The sequence below is a fragment of the Herpailurus yagouaroundi genome, unplaced genomic scaffold, assembly GCF_014898765.1.
Source record: "Herpailurus yagouaroundi ecotype Mexico unplaced genomic scaffold, PumYag 164, whole genome shotgun sequence".
In the NCBI taxonomy this organism is placed as follows: Eukaryota; Metazoa; Chordata; class Mammalia; order Carnivora; family Felidae; genus Herpailurus; species Herpailurus yagouaroundi.
In genome coordinates this window covers 11,627,227-11,642,515 of record NW_024412405.1, presented here as the reverse complement: position 1 = coordinate 11,642,515, position 15,289 = coordinate 11,627,227, and the positions used below count along the sequence as shown (strand labels likewise).

Here is a 15,289-nt window from a genome sequence, read left to right as displayed (position 1 = left end):
GGAATCACTACATAGGTCTAGACATGAGACGTTTGCCCTGATTCTTGTCCATGTGACCCATGTCCATCTTAGCCTCCAGTCTTTCCCTATATGTGCTCACTACTTGACTTTTGTAGTAATCATTTTCTTGCATTTAAAAATAATTCTGTGGTCCAAACGTGCATCCCTAGACACTGTGGTTTGTCTTGCCCATTTATTTTAAGCTTTCATGTCTTTTAAATTTCTCTTAATCCATAGGTTCTCTTTTCATACCTTTTCCTTACAATTTGCTGTTGAAGAACCCTGGGTTATTGACTTGTAGAATTTTTGTCAGACTTGACTTAGTTTATTGCAGACTCGAGTTGCTGGTCACTGTTTTCCTTCATTCTTGGCATTTTCTACAAATTGGATTCCTACACCTGGATTCAGAGATGGGATCAGATTCAGGTTTTGATGCATTTGGCCAAGACTGTAGGAGCACATTAGTGTCTTGTTAGCACTTTTTAAGATCTAAGCAACTGTCAATGCTTACTGTCAATATTTAGTATTTCCCTGGATTGCAAAATGGTGATACTTTAACATCTTTTTCATTAATAGAATATACTTATAAAGAGACTCTTTGCCACATTTATTGTTTGGTTACCTAGTGGTACAACTCCTATAGAAAGAGCAAGATAAATGCCTAATTCTTTACTTTTATGTTATGTTTTTGAGGTAATGAATCGGTTCCTTATCATTCACAATTGACCCAGTTCTTATAAAAAGTGTCATTATGAAATCATAGATTAAAACATATTTTGTAGGCTTAAATCTGTTGGAATTATTAGTGAAGCTTAAGTTGTTTCTCTTAGGCCAGTGGGTCCTAAGTTGGTTCATGCTCTTTTTGACTTGACCTCGTAATCTTTTATAGCTTCCTTGTTCTCTGGTCTAACAAGAGATTTTAGGCTTATGTTTTACATTTCCTGCTCCAGGCCTTTAATTAGCCATCTTATCGAGGTGCATTGGTTTTTTAAAAAATGGTATCGGAGGCCACAGCATGCCAGACATGGTCATTGCTACTCATGGTCACCGTTTGTAGGCCTTTTCAGTTTAGAGGGCCAGGAAGATATGTGTGTTAACAAGTTTATTTTTTAACGTGTTTTATGTTATATATGTGTATTACATATGATGTATGTATTAACAATGTTCCATTAATAGAATATATAACATTCTAATACATTTAATATGTGTATTTATTAAAAAAATTTTTTTTAACATTTATTTATTTTTGAGAGAGACAGAGACAGAATGTGAGTGGGTTAGGGGCAGAGAGAGAGGGAGACACAGAATCTGAAGCAGGCTCCAGGCTCTGTGCTGATGCGGGGCTCGAACTCATGAACTGTGAGATCATGACCTGAGCTGAAGTTGGATGCTCAACCGACTGAGCCACCCAGGTGCCCCTAATATGTGTATTTGGATATAATGCTATCCCCAAGCCCAAATAGGGTACATAAAATCTAAATATATAATATAGATGTTGCATAATGTATATACTATATTATAAATATGCAACAATTTCTTGTATATATAACATGAAATAAAAGTATATAGACTGTGCTTTATGTGAGATTAAAAATACCTCCTGTGTTTATAGTGATACTTTTAATTAAAATTCAGGATTGCAGAACTTTTACTTACCCTCTTCTTTGTCATTCTTTCATATTTAGAGTTCTGACTCTCAGGGACAGGGGAGATGATGAAATTAGAAGCCTTCATAATTACTTGTCAGTAGTACACACACAGCAACCTCAGGATAGCAGTGTCAACACCGATATGATTACTGAAAACATTGAAGAAGTTTTACACATCATCTTTCTATTCTCCCCTCGCTTTAAAAGTAGTTGTATTGTATCTGTACTGTCAGAAAATACAGCTAGTATAAAGTATACTCTCTCAGGTAGCTATAGACCATTTATGTTGACCTCTTTTTAGTCATTTTGGTTTTCTGAAGCTCATTCTGTAGTAAAGGAGTGGGCAAACTTTTTTGTAAAGGTCCAGGTGGCAATTATTTTTGGCCTTGCAGGCCATCCAGTGTGTTGCAAATAGTCTTATTGTGGTCATGAGAAAGGAGCCATACAACATGTAAACTAATGCTTTCAGCTTCATGTAATTTACATATGTCATGACACAGTATTCTAATTTTTTTTCCATAAATGTTTCCCCCCTAAAATCCATTTTTAGAGTGTGGACTGGACAGAAACAGGTAGCAGGCCATATGTGGCTCACAAGCCTGTAGTTTGCAAACCCCTATTTTACTCGATTCCTCAGAAAAAGGCCTGGAGTTGTTGCTTATCATTATGTTTACTCTGCAATACTTGGACATCAGTTTTGTTGGATTTAAAATCCTTGGCTCATACTTTTTCTTGACCACCTTATTCAGTTTTCTTTTGGCATGGATTATTGTTGTCAGAGTCTGGTGATAATTTATTTAAAAAAAAAAATTTTTTTTTTAACATTTATTGAGAGACAGACACTGAACATGAGCAGGAAAGGGGCAGAGAGAGAGAAGGGGAGACACAGAATCTGAAGCAGGCTCCAGGCTCTGAACTGTCAGCACGGAGCCCAACACGGGGCTCGAACTCACAGACCATGAGATCATGACCTGAGTCAAAGCCAGACGCTCAACCGACTGAGCCACCCAGGCGCCCCAGAGTCTGGTGATAATTTAAACTTCTCTTTTATATAAATGACATATTCTTTTTTTTCCTTGCATTTTTTCTTTTTTTTTAAGCAGTTTTGCTAGAATGTGTCATTCTGGGTTGAATTTCTCAGGTTTACTGTAGTATTTTTTTTGCTATGTATTTTCAATTTTAAGACGGTTTTCTTGAAATAGAGTTTTTAGTATTTGCTTTAATTTTCTTCAAAGACTCCTCTTATCCATATGTTGGATGTTCTTTATTTTGTCATTTTCTCTTACGTCTTTTAAAAATAGTTTTTTTTCTTGATGTTTAAATTTAGAATAATGTCTTTCTTTCACTTTCTATATTTTTAAGGCATTAGCTGTTTTCTTTATTCACTCTTGAGTTTCCTCTGGGCTCGTCTTCATTTCTAGAAAGATATTTTAATTTCTGATTGCATCTTGAGGTCAGTCACTTCATTTCTGAACATTTCTAATACTGACTTAAGTTATTTAATGTGTTCTATTACTTTAACATGTTTTTCAGCTTGTTTTGAAACAGCAGGTAACAGTTTTAATCTATTATGTGTTGGTATGTTTTTCTCGTTTTTTTTTCTTTCCTTCATATACAGTATTCTCGTCCATATTTTTTTTCCTTACAAAAACATTGTATGGGATTTTATCTTGACCTTTTTATTTCCTTAGTTTTATGTGTGAAGTTAGTTTTCTTCTATATTGCTGTTTTATTTTTATTTTTATTATTTTTATTTTTTTTTTTTTAATTTTTTTTTTTCAACGTTTATTTATTTTTGGGACAGAGAGAGACAGAGCATGAACGGGCGAGGGGCAGAGAGAGAGGGAGACACAGAATCGGAAACAGGCTCCAGGCTCTGAGCCATCAGCCCAGAGCCCGACGCGGGGCTCGAACTCACGGACCGTGAGATCGTGACCTGGTTGAAGTCGGACGCTTAACCGACTGCGCCACCCAGGCGCCCCATATATTGCTTTTTTAAAAGAGCTGCATATTTTTTTTTAAATGAGTGATAACATGTCCAAGAAGTTTAAGTACTTGAACAGAGATAGCAGGAAAAGGTTTATTCTGAGGACTTGAAAACATGAATTAACCTTGTAATCTCCCTATTACTAATGTTTGTAAGTTTATTTATTTGAGAGCATGTGTGTGCCAGCAAGGGGAGGGGCAGAGAGAGAGGAGAGAAGGAATTCCAAGCTGACCTCACGCTGTCAACACAGAGCCCAACATAGGTCTCAAACCCATAAATGGTGAGATCATGACCTGAGCCAACCTTAAGAGCCAGACGCTTAACTGACTGAACTGCCCAGGCGCTCCAATTCTTTTTGATGTTCATACTGTTATCATATTCAAGAGTTAGCTTTCTATCTGCTACTATATGCTTTTGACATAATCATACTATTTTTGGAAGCTTTTTCACTGGCTCGCTTTTTTATCTCATGTACTAAGTTCCCTGCACCAATCCTGAGCTGACCTTTTCTAACTGAAGTGTATTTTGTATTATTCCTTTCTTTTAGCAAGGAATACATTAAGGTCTCGAATCTGAGTCCATTGGGCAGTTCCGCAATTTTTTCATGGCTATGTCTCTTGTCTGACCCTGGTTTTACAATTATCGAAGTAGTAATTCTTGGTGAGCCTAATGTGTATGCATTTAAAAGAAATCTGAATTCATAGTAAAGCAGTTTAGTAACTGTTGTATTTCTGAGAATTTATTATGCATCAGACATTTTTTACAAGTGATGATTATTTCTGTTCTTCATTTACAACATAAAGCCTATTGTAAGTTAAATCTCATTATTCCCCTAAGATGCTGTTCAAAACCAACCCTTTTTCTTATGCTTCTATCAAAATTTGACTAGAATCATAAAATCACAGAATTTAGCAAGGGGAAGAAATCTTAGAGCAGTGATTTTGGCTTTTTGGATTTTGATTTTCAGCTTTTTGGATATTCCTATATATCACTCTTAAAATGTTTTCCAATGCCATTTAAAAAACACCCACTTTTTGGGACGCCTGGGAAGCTTAGTCAGTTAAGCATCTGACTTCGGCTCAGATCATGATCTCACGGCTTGTGAGTTTGAGCCCTGAATCGGTCTCTGTGCTGACAGCTCAGAGCCTGGATCCTGCTTCGGATTCTGTCTCCCTCTCTCTCTGCCCCTCCTCCACTTGTGCTCTGTCTCTATCTGTCTAAAAATTAAATAATGAACATTAAAAAATATAAAAAAAAAACACTTTTTTTCCATGACTGTAAGACATCTATCTGCCTTCAGGTATTATATGTATCATTCATGGTAAATTTACAAAGTCCCTAAAAAGCATATTTTCAGAAGTAAATTGTATTGCTGTGGAATGTCAAAAAGACTTACTGTGATTGAAGGAAATTGACAATTACATGGATAACAATAAGATACAGGGTTAACAGAAGATTATCAAGAGGGTGGATAAATTCTTGCCTTACCTTCTAAATCATGCAATGACTTTGGTCAAAATCTCAGAACTTTTAAAACCTGTTCCATCACTTTGCGGTTATCATACTGTCTTAACCCTAACTGCATCCTTGCTCTATTGGTCAAGGAGTTGTGGGAGTCAGGAGCCAGGATTCTGCATTCTCATTTTGCTTTAATTACATTTAAAGGCTAACCCAGGGAATACTACCAAAATGTAGATAAAAAGGAAATTGGTTCATTGGAACATCTGTTTGAGTATTTAGTTACCCAGCTTAGTACTGACTAATTTTCTTTTCTGTTGAATGGGACGAAAAGAATAGTTACTAAATACTTGATGTGAGCTTTTTTTCTTGGTAGTTTTTGCATTTTGGGGTGAGTAATTTTTCTCAAATCAGAATGCATGAGAAAAATCTAGTTGATGAGTGGTTCCTAGTTGTTGGGCCCTTGTTAATCAGAACTTTTACTGTACAATCGTAATGTATTTTGGATGTTCTCATTTATATTATTTCTCGAACTGTCTGCGTTGGGTATTCTGACTACTTGGTTACATCTTTCTAGCATAGTGGTATTTTAAAACCGCATTTATAATAAAAATTCCTCCATCTTAGCAAGTAAAATGAGAATATGGAAAGACAGTCGATAGTTGAAATATGATTGTTTTCTTTTGACTTAGCATTTAGTGAGTTGCAGGTTTGGGATAAAGAGAAATGAGTATGGTAGTTGCTGTGGTAGTTTATTGAGCTGGAGACCAACAGCATGTGGAGATGTGGGCCTGCAGTCACATTCCCTTCTTATAGAGAAGCTCCACTTTTCACGTGTTCTATCTACATTTTGGGGTTCCACAAAAGATTTTTTTTTAATTAAGAAAAATTTGTCATATTACAACTAAATACAAACATTTGATGAAGAGGTACTTTATGATCATCTGTTTTGGCTGAAAAGGTTTCTTACCTAGCATTATGCCATTTGTAACTGGTAATTGTAGGTATTTGGGTTCCTGTGATGTATTTTAGGGTCCCTGTGGACCTTGCTGTCATACTATTCTCATGTTCTCTTTTTATCAGGACTTGTGGTTAACAGATAACTGATAGTTGTGGTATTCAGCTTGATGTTTTACATTATTTTATTTAATCCTTCAACCAGACTTGCAAGGTGGTGGCTATTCCTATTATCACACAAAGAAAAGGAGGCTTTATTATTTTAGAATCTAAAAATTCCCTTCTGTCTTGTTTTTGGGCATGAGGGAAAGTATACATCCTTAGTTTAAAAGCATCAGCTTTTCTATGCATTTTATCTGAGTGATTTCATCTGCAACTTTCAATTCTTTCCTTCATTTAATGCCTTTGAAACTCCGTATCTCAGCCTGGACTCATCTTAGAGCCTCTAGACCTCTCTGTCAGCTTTCTGAACACTATCTCATTGACCTCTCAGTTTAGCATGTGCAAAATTTAAGTCATCGTATGTCCTAATTATTTATCTCTTTGTACATTCCTTTTGTTGATTCCCTGTTCTCCTTCCACCTTCTGCTGTGGGTGTGTGTAATCTTCTTGGTTCATAATGACCGAGAGGCCAATCCAAGCAACACACTGCAGTAACCACTCTGGATAATACAGGGAGAATTAAGCTCCCCCAAGCCAAGTCTTTTTAGGTGCCAAGGCCAATAGATAGAATGTGAGACATAAAATACAAGGTTTATTCTTTATACCAACCCAACCAAAGATCACTGGAGAATCGATAGGCACCTTACCCAGATGGTGCCCAGCATACAATCTGGTTTTCCTTTTTTTCATGTTTAATCTTCATTCTTTACCCAATAACCTCATTCTTTACTTCAGCAAGGCTCACCTTTACTTCTGTAAACCATGCTCTGTAGTGGCACTAATAACTACATCATATTTTGTTCTGTCCCTAATTAGTTCATTAGCAAAATTCACTAGCATTTTGTTCATTATAATACCGCAAACACAGAGGGGGTAGATCTATTGCTGGGGAACTAAATATGAGTTATACAGAACAGTTTTTGTTGAAACTGTAACTCTACCTGGTAAATTCCCACTGTATTCTTGACTCATTTCTTATAGTCAGAAAGATGTAAACATTCTCTACTTTCTTTTGTCTATTTCCCTGAGGTGTCAGTGATCTCGTTCCCTTGAGTTAGCGGATATCCTGTGGTTTTCATCCATGTTGTCCCCTGTGTTTAGCTCTAAGCCTGGCACAGAGTTGGTATTTAATAAAAGTGGATATTTGTGTTGAACTGGGCAGTGTGCTGCAGGGTTTAGAGAATACAAAGGTTTATAAGGTGTTTTAAAGGTGAACCTACTGTTTAGGTTAGGTGGCAGCATACTATATATAAAAAATAACACCACAGCCGTGGCTGTTCCAGAGAATACTGTTAACATCAAGCAGGAACTCTTCTTTGTTATTTTTCTTTGACCCGACTTTGTTTTCTATATCTTTGTGTACTTTAACTATATACGACATTATATATTTTAATATATTGGCTCAAATGCTTGCTTTTATGTTGTTTTGGGTGGGTAAAGGATTAGTAAATATATGTATGGGGTTTTCTTTTTATAAGGTTGTGACTCTGTATCAAGCACTGTATTGTTTTTCTTATAAAATTTGACTTGTATTTCTTCACAGGCAGCAGAAGATGTCATTTTCATTGGACCTGACACACATGCCATTCAAGCCATGGGTGACAAGATTGAAAGCAAATTATTAGCTAAGAAAGCAAAGGTTAACACAATCCCTGGCTTTGATGGAGTGGTCAAGGTGAGAAACTGTTTTACTGAAATATACATGTCCTTGAGTCAAATATTTTGTCAAAAGTGTAAGATAAAATGCACTTACTGCTTTTATAGAATATATATGTGTAGGTTAAAATAAATCAGTATTGTTGACCCTGGTTTATTTTATTTTTTAAAAATGTTTTATTTTTAAGTAATCTCTACATCCACCATGGGGCCCGAACTTAGAACCCCAAGATCAAGAGTCACCTTGCTCTACCAACTGAGTCATCCAGGCACCGCTGGATTGTTTTAAATGGCATAAGTTCGGGGTGCCTGGGTGGCTCAATCAGTTAAGTGTCCGACTTCGGCTCAGGTCATGATCTCGTTGTCCGTGGGTTCGAGCCCCGCGTCGGGCTCTGTGCTGACAGCTCAGAGCCTGGAGCCTGTTTCGGATTCTGTGTCTCCCTCTTTCTCTGACCCTCCCCTGTTCATGCTCTCTCTCTCTCTCTGTCTCAAAAATAAATAAATGTTAAAAAAAAATAATAAATGGCATAAGTTAAAAGGAGCAAGAAGCCACTTATGCATTGTATTTCACGATCAATGTTTTTTAAACTGAAGTATTGTTGACACACAGTGTTACATTAGTTTCAGGTGTACAACATAGTGATTCGCCAACTCTATACATTATGCTGTGCTCACTACAGTGTAGCTACCACCAGTCACCATACAGTGCTATTACAGTACCATTGACTATATCCCCTGTGCTGTACCTTTTATGTCTGTGACTTATTCTATATGTGGAGGCCTGTACTTCCCATACCCCTTCAACCACTTACCCATACCTTAACCCCTTTCCCTTTTGGCCACTATCAGTTTATTCTTTGTGTTTATGGGTATGAATTTATTTTTTGTTTTTTTTTCAGATTCCACATATAAATGAAATCATATGGTATATCTTTTTCTCTGATTTATTTCACTTAGCATCAAAGGTCTATCCATGTTGTTGCAAATGGCAGGATCTAATTTTTTTTTAAAGCTGAGTAATACTCCAGTATGTGTCTATGTATGTGTATATGTGTGTGTATGTGCACGCACGTCACCTCTTCTTTATCCATTTGCCTATCTACGGACACTTGGGCTGCTTCTATATCTTGGCTATTGTAAATAATGCTACAGTAAACATAAGGGTGCATATATCTTTTTGAATTCATGATTTTGTTTTGTTTGGGTAAATACCCAGTAGTGGAATCACTGTATCATAGGATATTTCACTTCTTTAAATTTTTATTTATTTATTTTGAGAGAGTGAGCATGAGCAAGGGTGGGGCAGAGGGAGAGAGGGAGGGAGAGAGATTCTCAATTAGGCTCTGCATTGTCATTGGGGCTCGAACTCATGAACTGTGAGATCATGACCTGAGCTGAAATCAAGAGCTGGACACTTAACTGACTGAGCCACCCAGGCACCCCTCCATTTTTAATATTTTAAGGAACTTCCATATTGTTTTTTTGCAGTGACTATACCAATTTACATTCCCACCAACAGTGCATGAGGGTTCTTTTTCCTTGATGTCCTCTCCAACACCTGTTACTGCTTTTTGAAACTTTAAGTTTACTTATTTATTTTGAGAGAGAGTGCACGTGTGCGCATGAGCTGGGGAGGGGTAGAGAGAGAGTGGGAGAGAGAATCCCAAGCAGGCTCTGTGTTGTCAGCATAGAGCTCAACTTAGGGCTTGCAGTCACAAACTAGAAGATCATGACCTGAGCTGAAATCAAGAATCAGATGCTTTACCGACTAAGCCACTATTTTCTTGTCTTTTTGAGTCTAGCTGTGCTGACAGGTGTGAGGTGATATCTTATTGTGGTTTTGATTTGCATTTCCCTGATCATTAGTGATGTTGGCCATCTTTTCATGTGTCTGTTGGCCATCTGTATTGTTTTTTTTTTTTGTTTTTGTTTTTTTTGAAAAGTGCCTATTCGGGTCTTCTGCCCATTTTTAATCAGATTATTTGTTTTTTGGTGTTGAGTTGTGCAAGTTCTTTATATATTTTGGATATTAACCCCTTATTGGATATGTCATTTGCAGATATCTTCTCCTGTTTAGTCATGAGCAGTATTGGCTTATAATTTAATAGGAAAAATCTTGGTGATTTAAAAATGTTCTCTTAGATCTCTGGATTTCATTTAATGATGATATGTGTTTAATGTTTGAAGGATTATCATGTTCTCTGTGTATCTTTATGTTGAGTTTCTGTCCATATGCATAACACATAAATTATAAATGTGTTTCTGGTAGAAAGTGATACAGCTATGGATGATCATAGATCCTAAACATAATTCCTCAGTAAGCAGCTTCAACAGCTGAAGGTTTCTAAGAAATGCAGAAATTGAAGTGAGTGGGTTTGTGTGTGTGTGTATGCATGTGTTTCCCGGGGAAAAGTTACTCTCTGTCTATATATAGTTTTTTTTTTTTTTTCCTCCCTGATTAGAAGAGTGTCCCTATGTAGGCTTTAATCTGTGATTTGAGTTAATCTATAAAAACTTAAAATTTTAGTGTTAACTATGGTTAGTTTTTGGGCTGGACAATTCTTTATTGTGCAGGAACCTTTCATGTGTTACAGGACAGTTAACAAGCTTGGCCCTTATTAATATCCTCCACTTCTTGCCCATGTTTACCTTAATCTGTATTCATCCTTTATTTGTTTGTTTTGTTTTTTTGTTATAAGGAAGAGGTATTGTTATCCTCAGTAGAGCCGGTTCTTCCTGTCAGGCTCTAGATGTATCCCTTATAGACTTCATGGGCTATAGTTTTTACTGATTATCTTTTCCCTCTTCCATATCTTAAAACTTGTCTTTCAGCAACTTCCTATTGCCCTTGCTGTTAAAAATCCTCAGTCAACAAATGTACTGATCCCAGGCTAACCGGGAAGCAGGTGGTGATAAACACAATACCCATGATCCCTCACCACTGCTTCCAGTTTAGTGGAAAGAAATGTGTTCCTCTGCCTCCTGGAGCACAGTAACCCCCTGCCCCTTCACAGCTGTCACCTTAGTTATCTCTACCCTTTCACAGCCACACATCTTAGAAGAATTGTCCTCACTTGCTTTCATTTCTACACTTTTCACTCAGTCTTTAATCTGCCGTAGTTTGGCTTCTTTCCTCATTCCCATTGAACTTTCTCTTGCCAAGGCTACCAGCAACCTCTCCTTTTCACTAAATTCAGTTTATAATTTGTAATCCTGATCTTCTCACTATCTTTTTGAAGCATTTGAGTCTCTTGATCATATTCTCCTTCTCAAAATATTCCCTTTTGACACACTACTCATTCTGGTTTTGTTTTTGTATTTTTTAGCGTATTTTGAATGCTTATTCTTAGTTTTCATGCTGATTGTTCTTCCTATGTTTGTTCTGTAAATGTTGGTTTTATTTTGGGTTCTTAGAAGGAAATTTTTTATTACTGTACACACTTGCCCTGGGGCAGTCTTACATCTGGAACCTGTCAGTATCTGTGCTAGCTCTCCCTGGAACTTCAAACTACATTTGCAGGTGCTTCTGAAACAGTTCTGCTCGATGCCTCTGAGGTACCTTGATAGTAACAGGTTGAAAGCTCAGCTCAGAATTTTCTCTCTAACCAGTGATTGGCGAGCTATGGCTCTGGCACACCTGATTATAAATAAAGTGTTATTGGAACACAGCCGTGCTCATTCCTTTACATATTGCCAATGGCTGCTTTTTCACTATAATGACTGAGTTCAGTAATTGTGACAGACTATGTCACCCACCAAATCTGAAATATTTACTGCCTAGCCCATTACTAAAATGTTTGCAGACTCTTGCTGTAAACTTCTTAACCTGATTCTTTTATGCCTGGGAAAGTGGTGGTGGTTTCCACATCTTTCCTCAAGCTAGACATGTGGAGTCATTCTTGATAAATACCACTACAGAGAATTCATCTATTGATCTTTCTGATCCATTTACTTCTTTCTTTGCTCATGCTAACCCCAAGTTCCAGTTACCATCATCTAATCTGGATTACTTTGTCAACATTCTAATTCGTCTCTTTGTAGCCAGTCTTGGTCCCATCTAATATATTTTCAACACTGGGGGCTTGAGAGAGCTTGCAGAAATCCAAATTCAGCTATATGACTGTGTTTAAAAACTTGTGAATGGCTTCTCATTTAAATCCTTTTAATAGCTGGCCTTGGTTTCTCTCTTCAGACTGATAGCGTGCCAGTTCACCCTTTACATTGTGTAGACTAGCCATGTAAGACACCTTTCTGGTTCTTGAAACTTCTGTGCTAAATTCTGTCGTGTGTGTTGATTCTGCTTCTGTCTTCATTCTTGATGGTCTCCACATTGTTTAGGTGTTGGCTTAAACATACATTCCTCACAAAGACATCCCTTGACTGTCTAGATTAGATTAAGGCCCCTGCTATCTTTTCTTAGTACCCCACACTTCTCCCATCACATTTTATTTTATTTACTTAAAAACATTCATGTATTTATTGATTTTGTGAGAGAGCACACACGTATGTGTGCATGAGTAGGGGAAGGGAGGAGAGAGAGATAGAGAAGGAGGGAGAGAATCCCAAGCAGGCTCTACATTGTCAGTGGAATGCGGGGTTTGATGTCATGAACTGTGAGATCGTGACCTGAGCTGAAACCAAGAGTCGGATGCTTAACTGGCTGAGTCACCCAGGTGCCCCTGCCCGTCACATTTTAAATCATGCATTCATTCATCTACTAAGTATTTAAGTGCACGCTGTTTGTCTAGCATTATTTGAAGTGCTATGGATATTGCCATGAACAACAGCAATAAAAAACTTCTGCCCTCATGGAGGTTATACTATAGAAGAAGTAGACAGATGATAAATAATAAACAGTACATGCTATGGTGAAACATAAGACAGGGAATGAGAAGAGGAAATGCTGGGGAGTGGGTGAATCTATTGACAATTTTAAATCGCTTTAGCAAGCCATCTAAAGAGGTGACAGGGCAAGTCATGTGGCTAGCAGCAGGAAGAGCAGAGCATACTAGGCAGAAAGAAGAAAAAAGATATAGGTATTGAGGTTGAAAGGTACTTGATGTTGAACAAACAGCAAGGAGTCATGTGGCTTCTGTGATCAAGAGAGAGAGAAGTCAGAGACGAGGTAATTGAAGTAAGGTATAGTGGGGAGTGCAGATTTTATGGGCCTTTTTGCCCATTTTAATGATGGGCTAAATGCCTACAGCCTGCACTGGATTGTAAACTCTTTGCTGGAAGGGATTGTATTCTTTTTATTACTGCATCACTTATAAGTGGTACCTGGTACACAGTCGGTGCTCACTAAATACTTGTTGGATGAATACTTTTCTAAGAGATAAATTTTTACACGTATAACCACTGTATACACTTTATTTGTCCTTTAGTACATATTTATTAGACACACCATAAGAAAGGAAAATGTAATGAAAAACCAAGAGAAAAAGTAAAATAGACAATAGATAGAGATCCACGTATGCTGCAGATACTGGAATTAGGGATAAGAACTATAAAATAAATGTGATTGGTATGTTAAAAAAATTTGAAAAAAATGTGGAGAAAAATAGATTAACATGTAAAGATTTTCACCAGGGAATTTGAATCTCTAATAGAATTAAATGGAAATTACATAACTACAAATATATGGAAATAAGGACTTTAGATAGGTTTAATAATAAACTAAGAATATAGGACCCATGTGTAGCATATATCTGTATTTCATTCCTTTTTATGGCTGAATAATATTTCATAGTAGGAGTAAATCACTTAAAAAAAACCTATTCATTAATTGATGGATGTCTGAGTTGTTTCCATCTTTTGGTGACTGTGAATAATATTAGTACAAACATTTGTGTGCAAATATTTATTTGAATATCTGTTTTGAGTTCTTTGAGGTATTTACCCAGAAGTGGAATTGCAGGATAATATGGTAATTCCATGTTTACCTTTTTTGAGGAACTGCAGGGCTCCAAGCCTTTGTGTAACCCTTTCCTCTTCCATTTGGGTAAAACCTGTGATTTGCTTCTCTGTTAGAATATGGCAAAGGGTGATAGTATGTCACTCGCTGAATTAGGTTATGTTATAGGGCAAAAGGGATGGGATATCACCGCATTCAGTTGCATTATGGGGCAAAGTAGTTGGGTATTACTGCTGTGATTATGTTCCATCTTAGTGGACTAGCGAACAGATTGTAGTTTTTGGCTTGAAGAAGTAAGCTGCCATATTGAGGACGTGCATGTGGCAGTAAACTATGGGCAGTTTCTAAGGATCTGAGTGAGGGCGATCTCTATCTGAAAGGCAACAAAAAGGTGGGGTGCTGAGTCATACAGCCACAAGGAAATAAATTCTGCCAACCCCCTGAATGAGTTTGGATTTGTCCCCAGTTGAACCTCTAAATGAAAATTTATAGCCACACCTTGACTGCAGACTTAAAAAACTCTGAGCAGAGTATTGACAAGTGTTTTCTTTACTAGGCTGTCTTGAGTAGGGTTTTACTTTTTCTTTAGTCCTTCTTTACATTCTTGTTTCAGTGACTTGTGCAAGTTCAGGTAGTGGTTTAGGTGGCTTATTACGCACTGTGATCTATTTAGACCCAATACTTCTATTGGTATAATTGTAGTTTGTTTTCTAACAAGAAATCTGGCCTTCCTGAAATCTTCAATTTGGACTTAATGAGAGTCCAAACTAATTCTGTCTTGAGGGTGAGTAGCAGAGTCCTTAGGAGTTGACATATGTGGTCATTAGGAGAGCATATGATCTGGAAATTCTGCTTGTATTGTATATGCTTTCTTATGAAATTAGTGAATGTAGTGTCTTGTAGGGAGAAGGAATGTTCCTTGAACCAAGGTCCCACGGTGACCGCTATGGGTTGGGACATGGTAAATTGAAGGTTATTAGAGATACTCATGATCTGAGTACTTTGTTGACTCTGAGAACGAGCTTGTGTAACAGTGGCTGGGCTTAAAGTTATGGTGTATTACTTGTATCACTAATAACTAGTTAGTGAAATTTCTCGTAAGTTGAGGGGTAAAATGGGAAACAGGTACTTGATTTGCTGTTCAACATTGTCTATTATATATTTTTTTTCTTCATTTTCTTGGCTAATATAGAAAAATGGTTTATTCATTGTCACTTCTGTTTACAATGCTGCAGGTGTCTTTATCAAAAGATTGCTTTAATTTCTGGAGTGGGAACATCTAGTTTTATCTGTAAGTCCATCAGTTTATTCTGGGTCTTATTCTGCTTTTGTTTTCAGGCTCTTTCAAAATGTATAGTATGTCATTAAAGATCAGACTATATGACTATATACATCCAGTTTTTGCTTGTTTATAAAATTTTCAGTTTCTGGCTTAAGGCTACTCACAACAAATGAGGAGGGAAATGGATGATAACTGCTTCACGGTCTACTCCTGAATGCTATCTA

The 15,289-nt window shown here is 37.0% G+C and overlaps 1 protein-coding gene across 7 annotated transcripts in view; it reads left to right on the top strand.

The window, feature by feature from the left end:
- Positions 1 to 15,289, top strand: part of PCCA (propionyl-CoA carboxylase subunit alpha) — a 418,320-nt gene that overhangs the window by 109,385 nt on the left and 293,646 nt on the right. For all 7 annotated transcript variants that reach the window (XM_040487139.1, XM_040487136.1, XM_040487140.1 and 4 more), the window contains one exon: positions 7,757 to 7,888. In XM_040487139.1, coding sequence (XP_040343073.1) covers positions 7,757 to 7,888 — 132 coding nt within the window. The remainder of the gene's footprint in view (positions 1 to 7,756; positions 7,889 to 15,289) is intronic.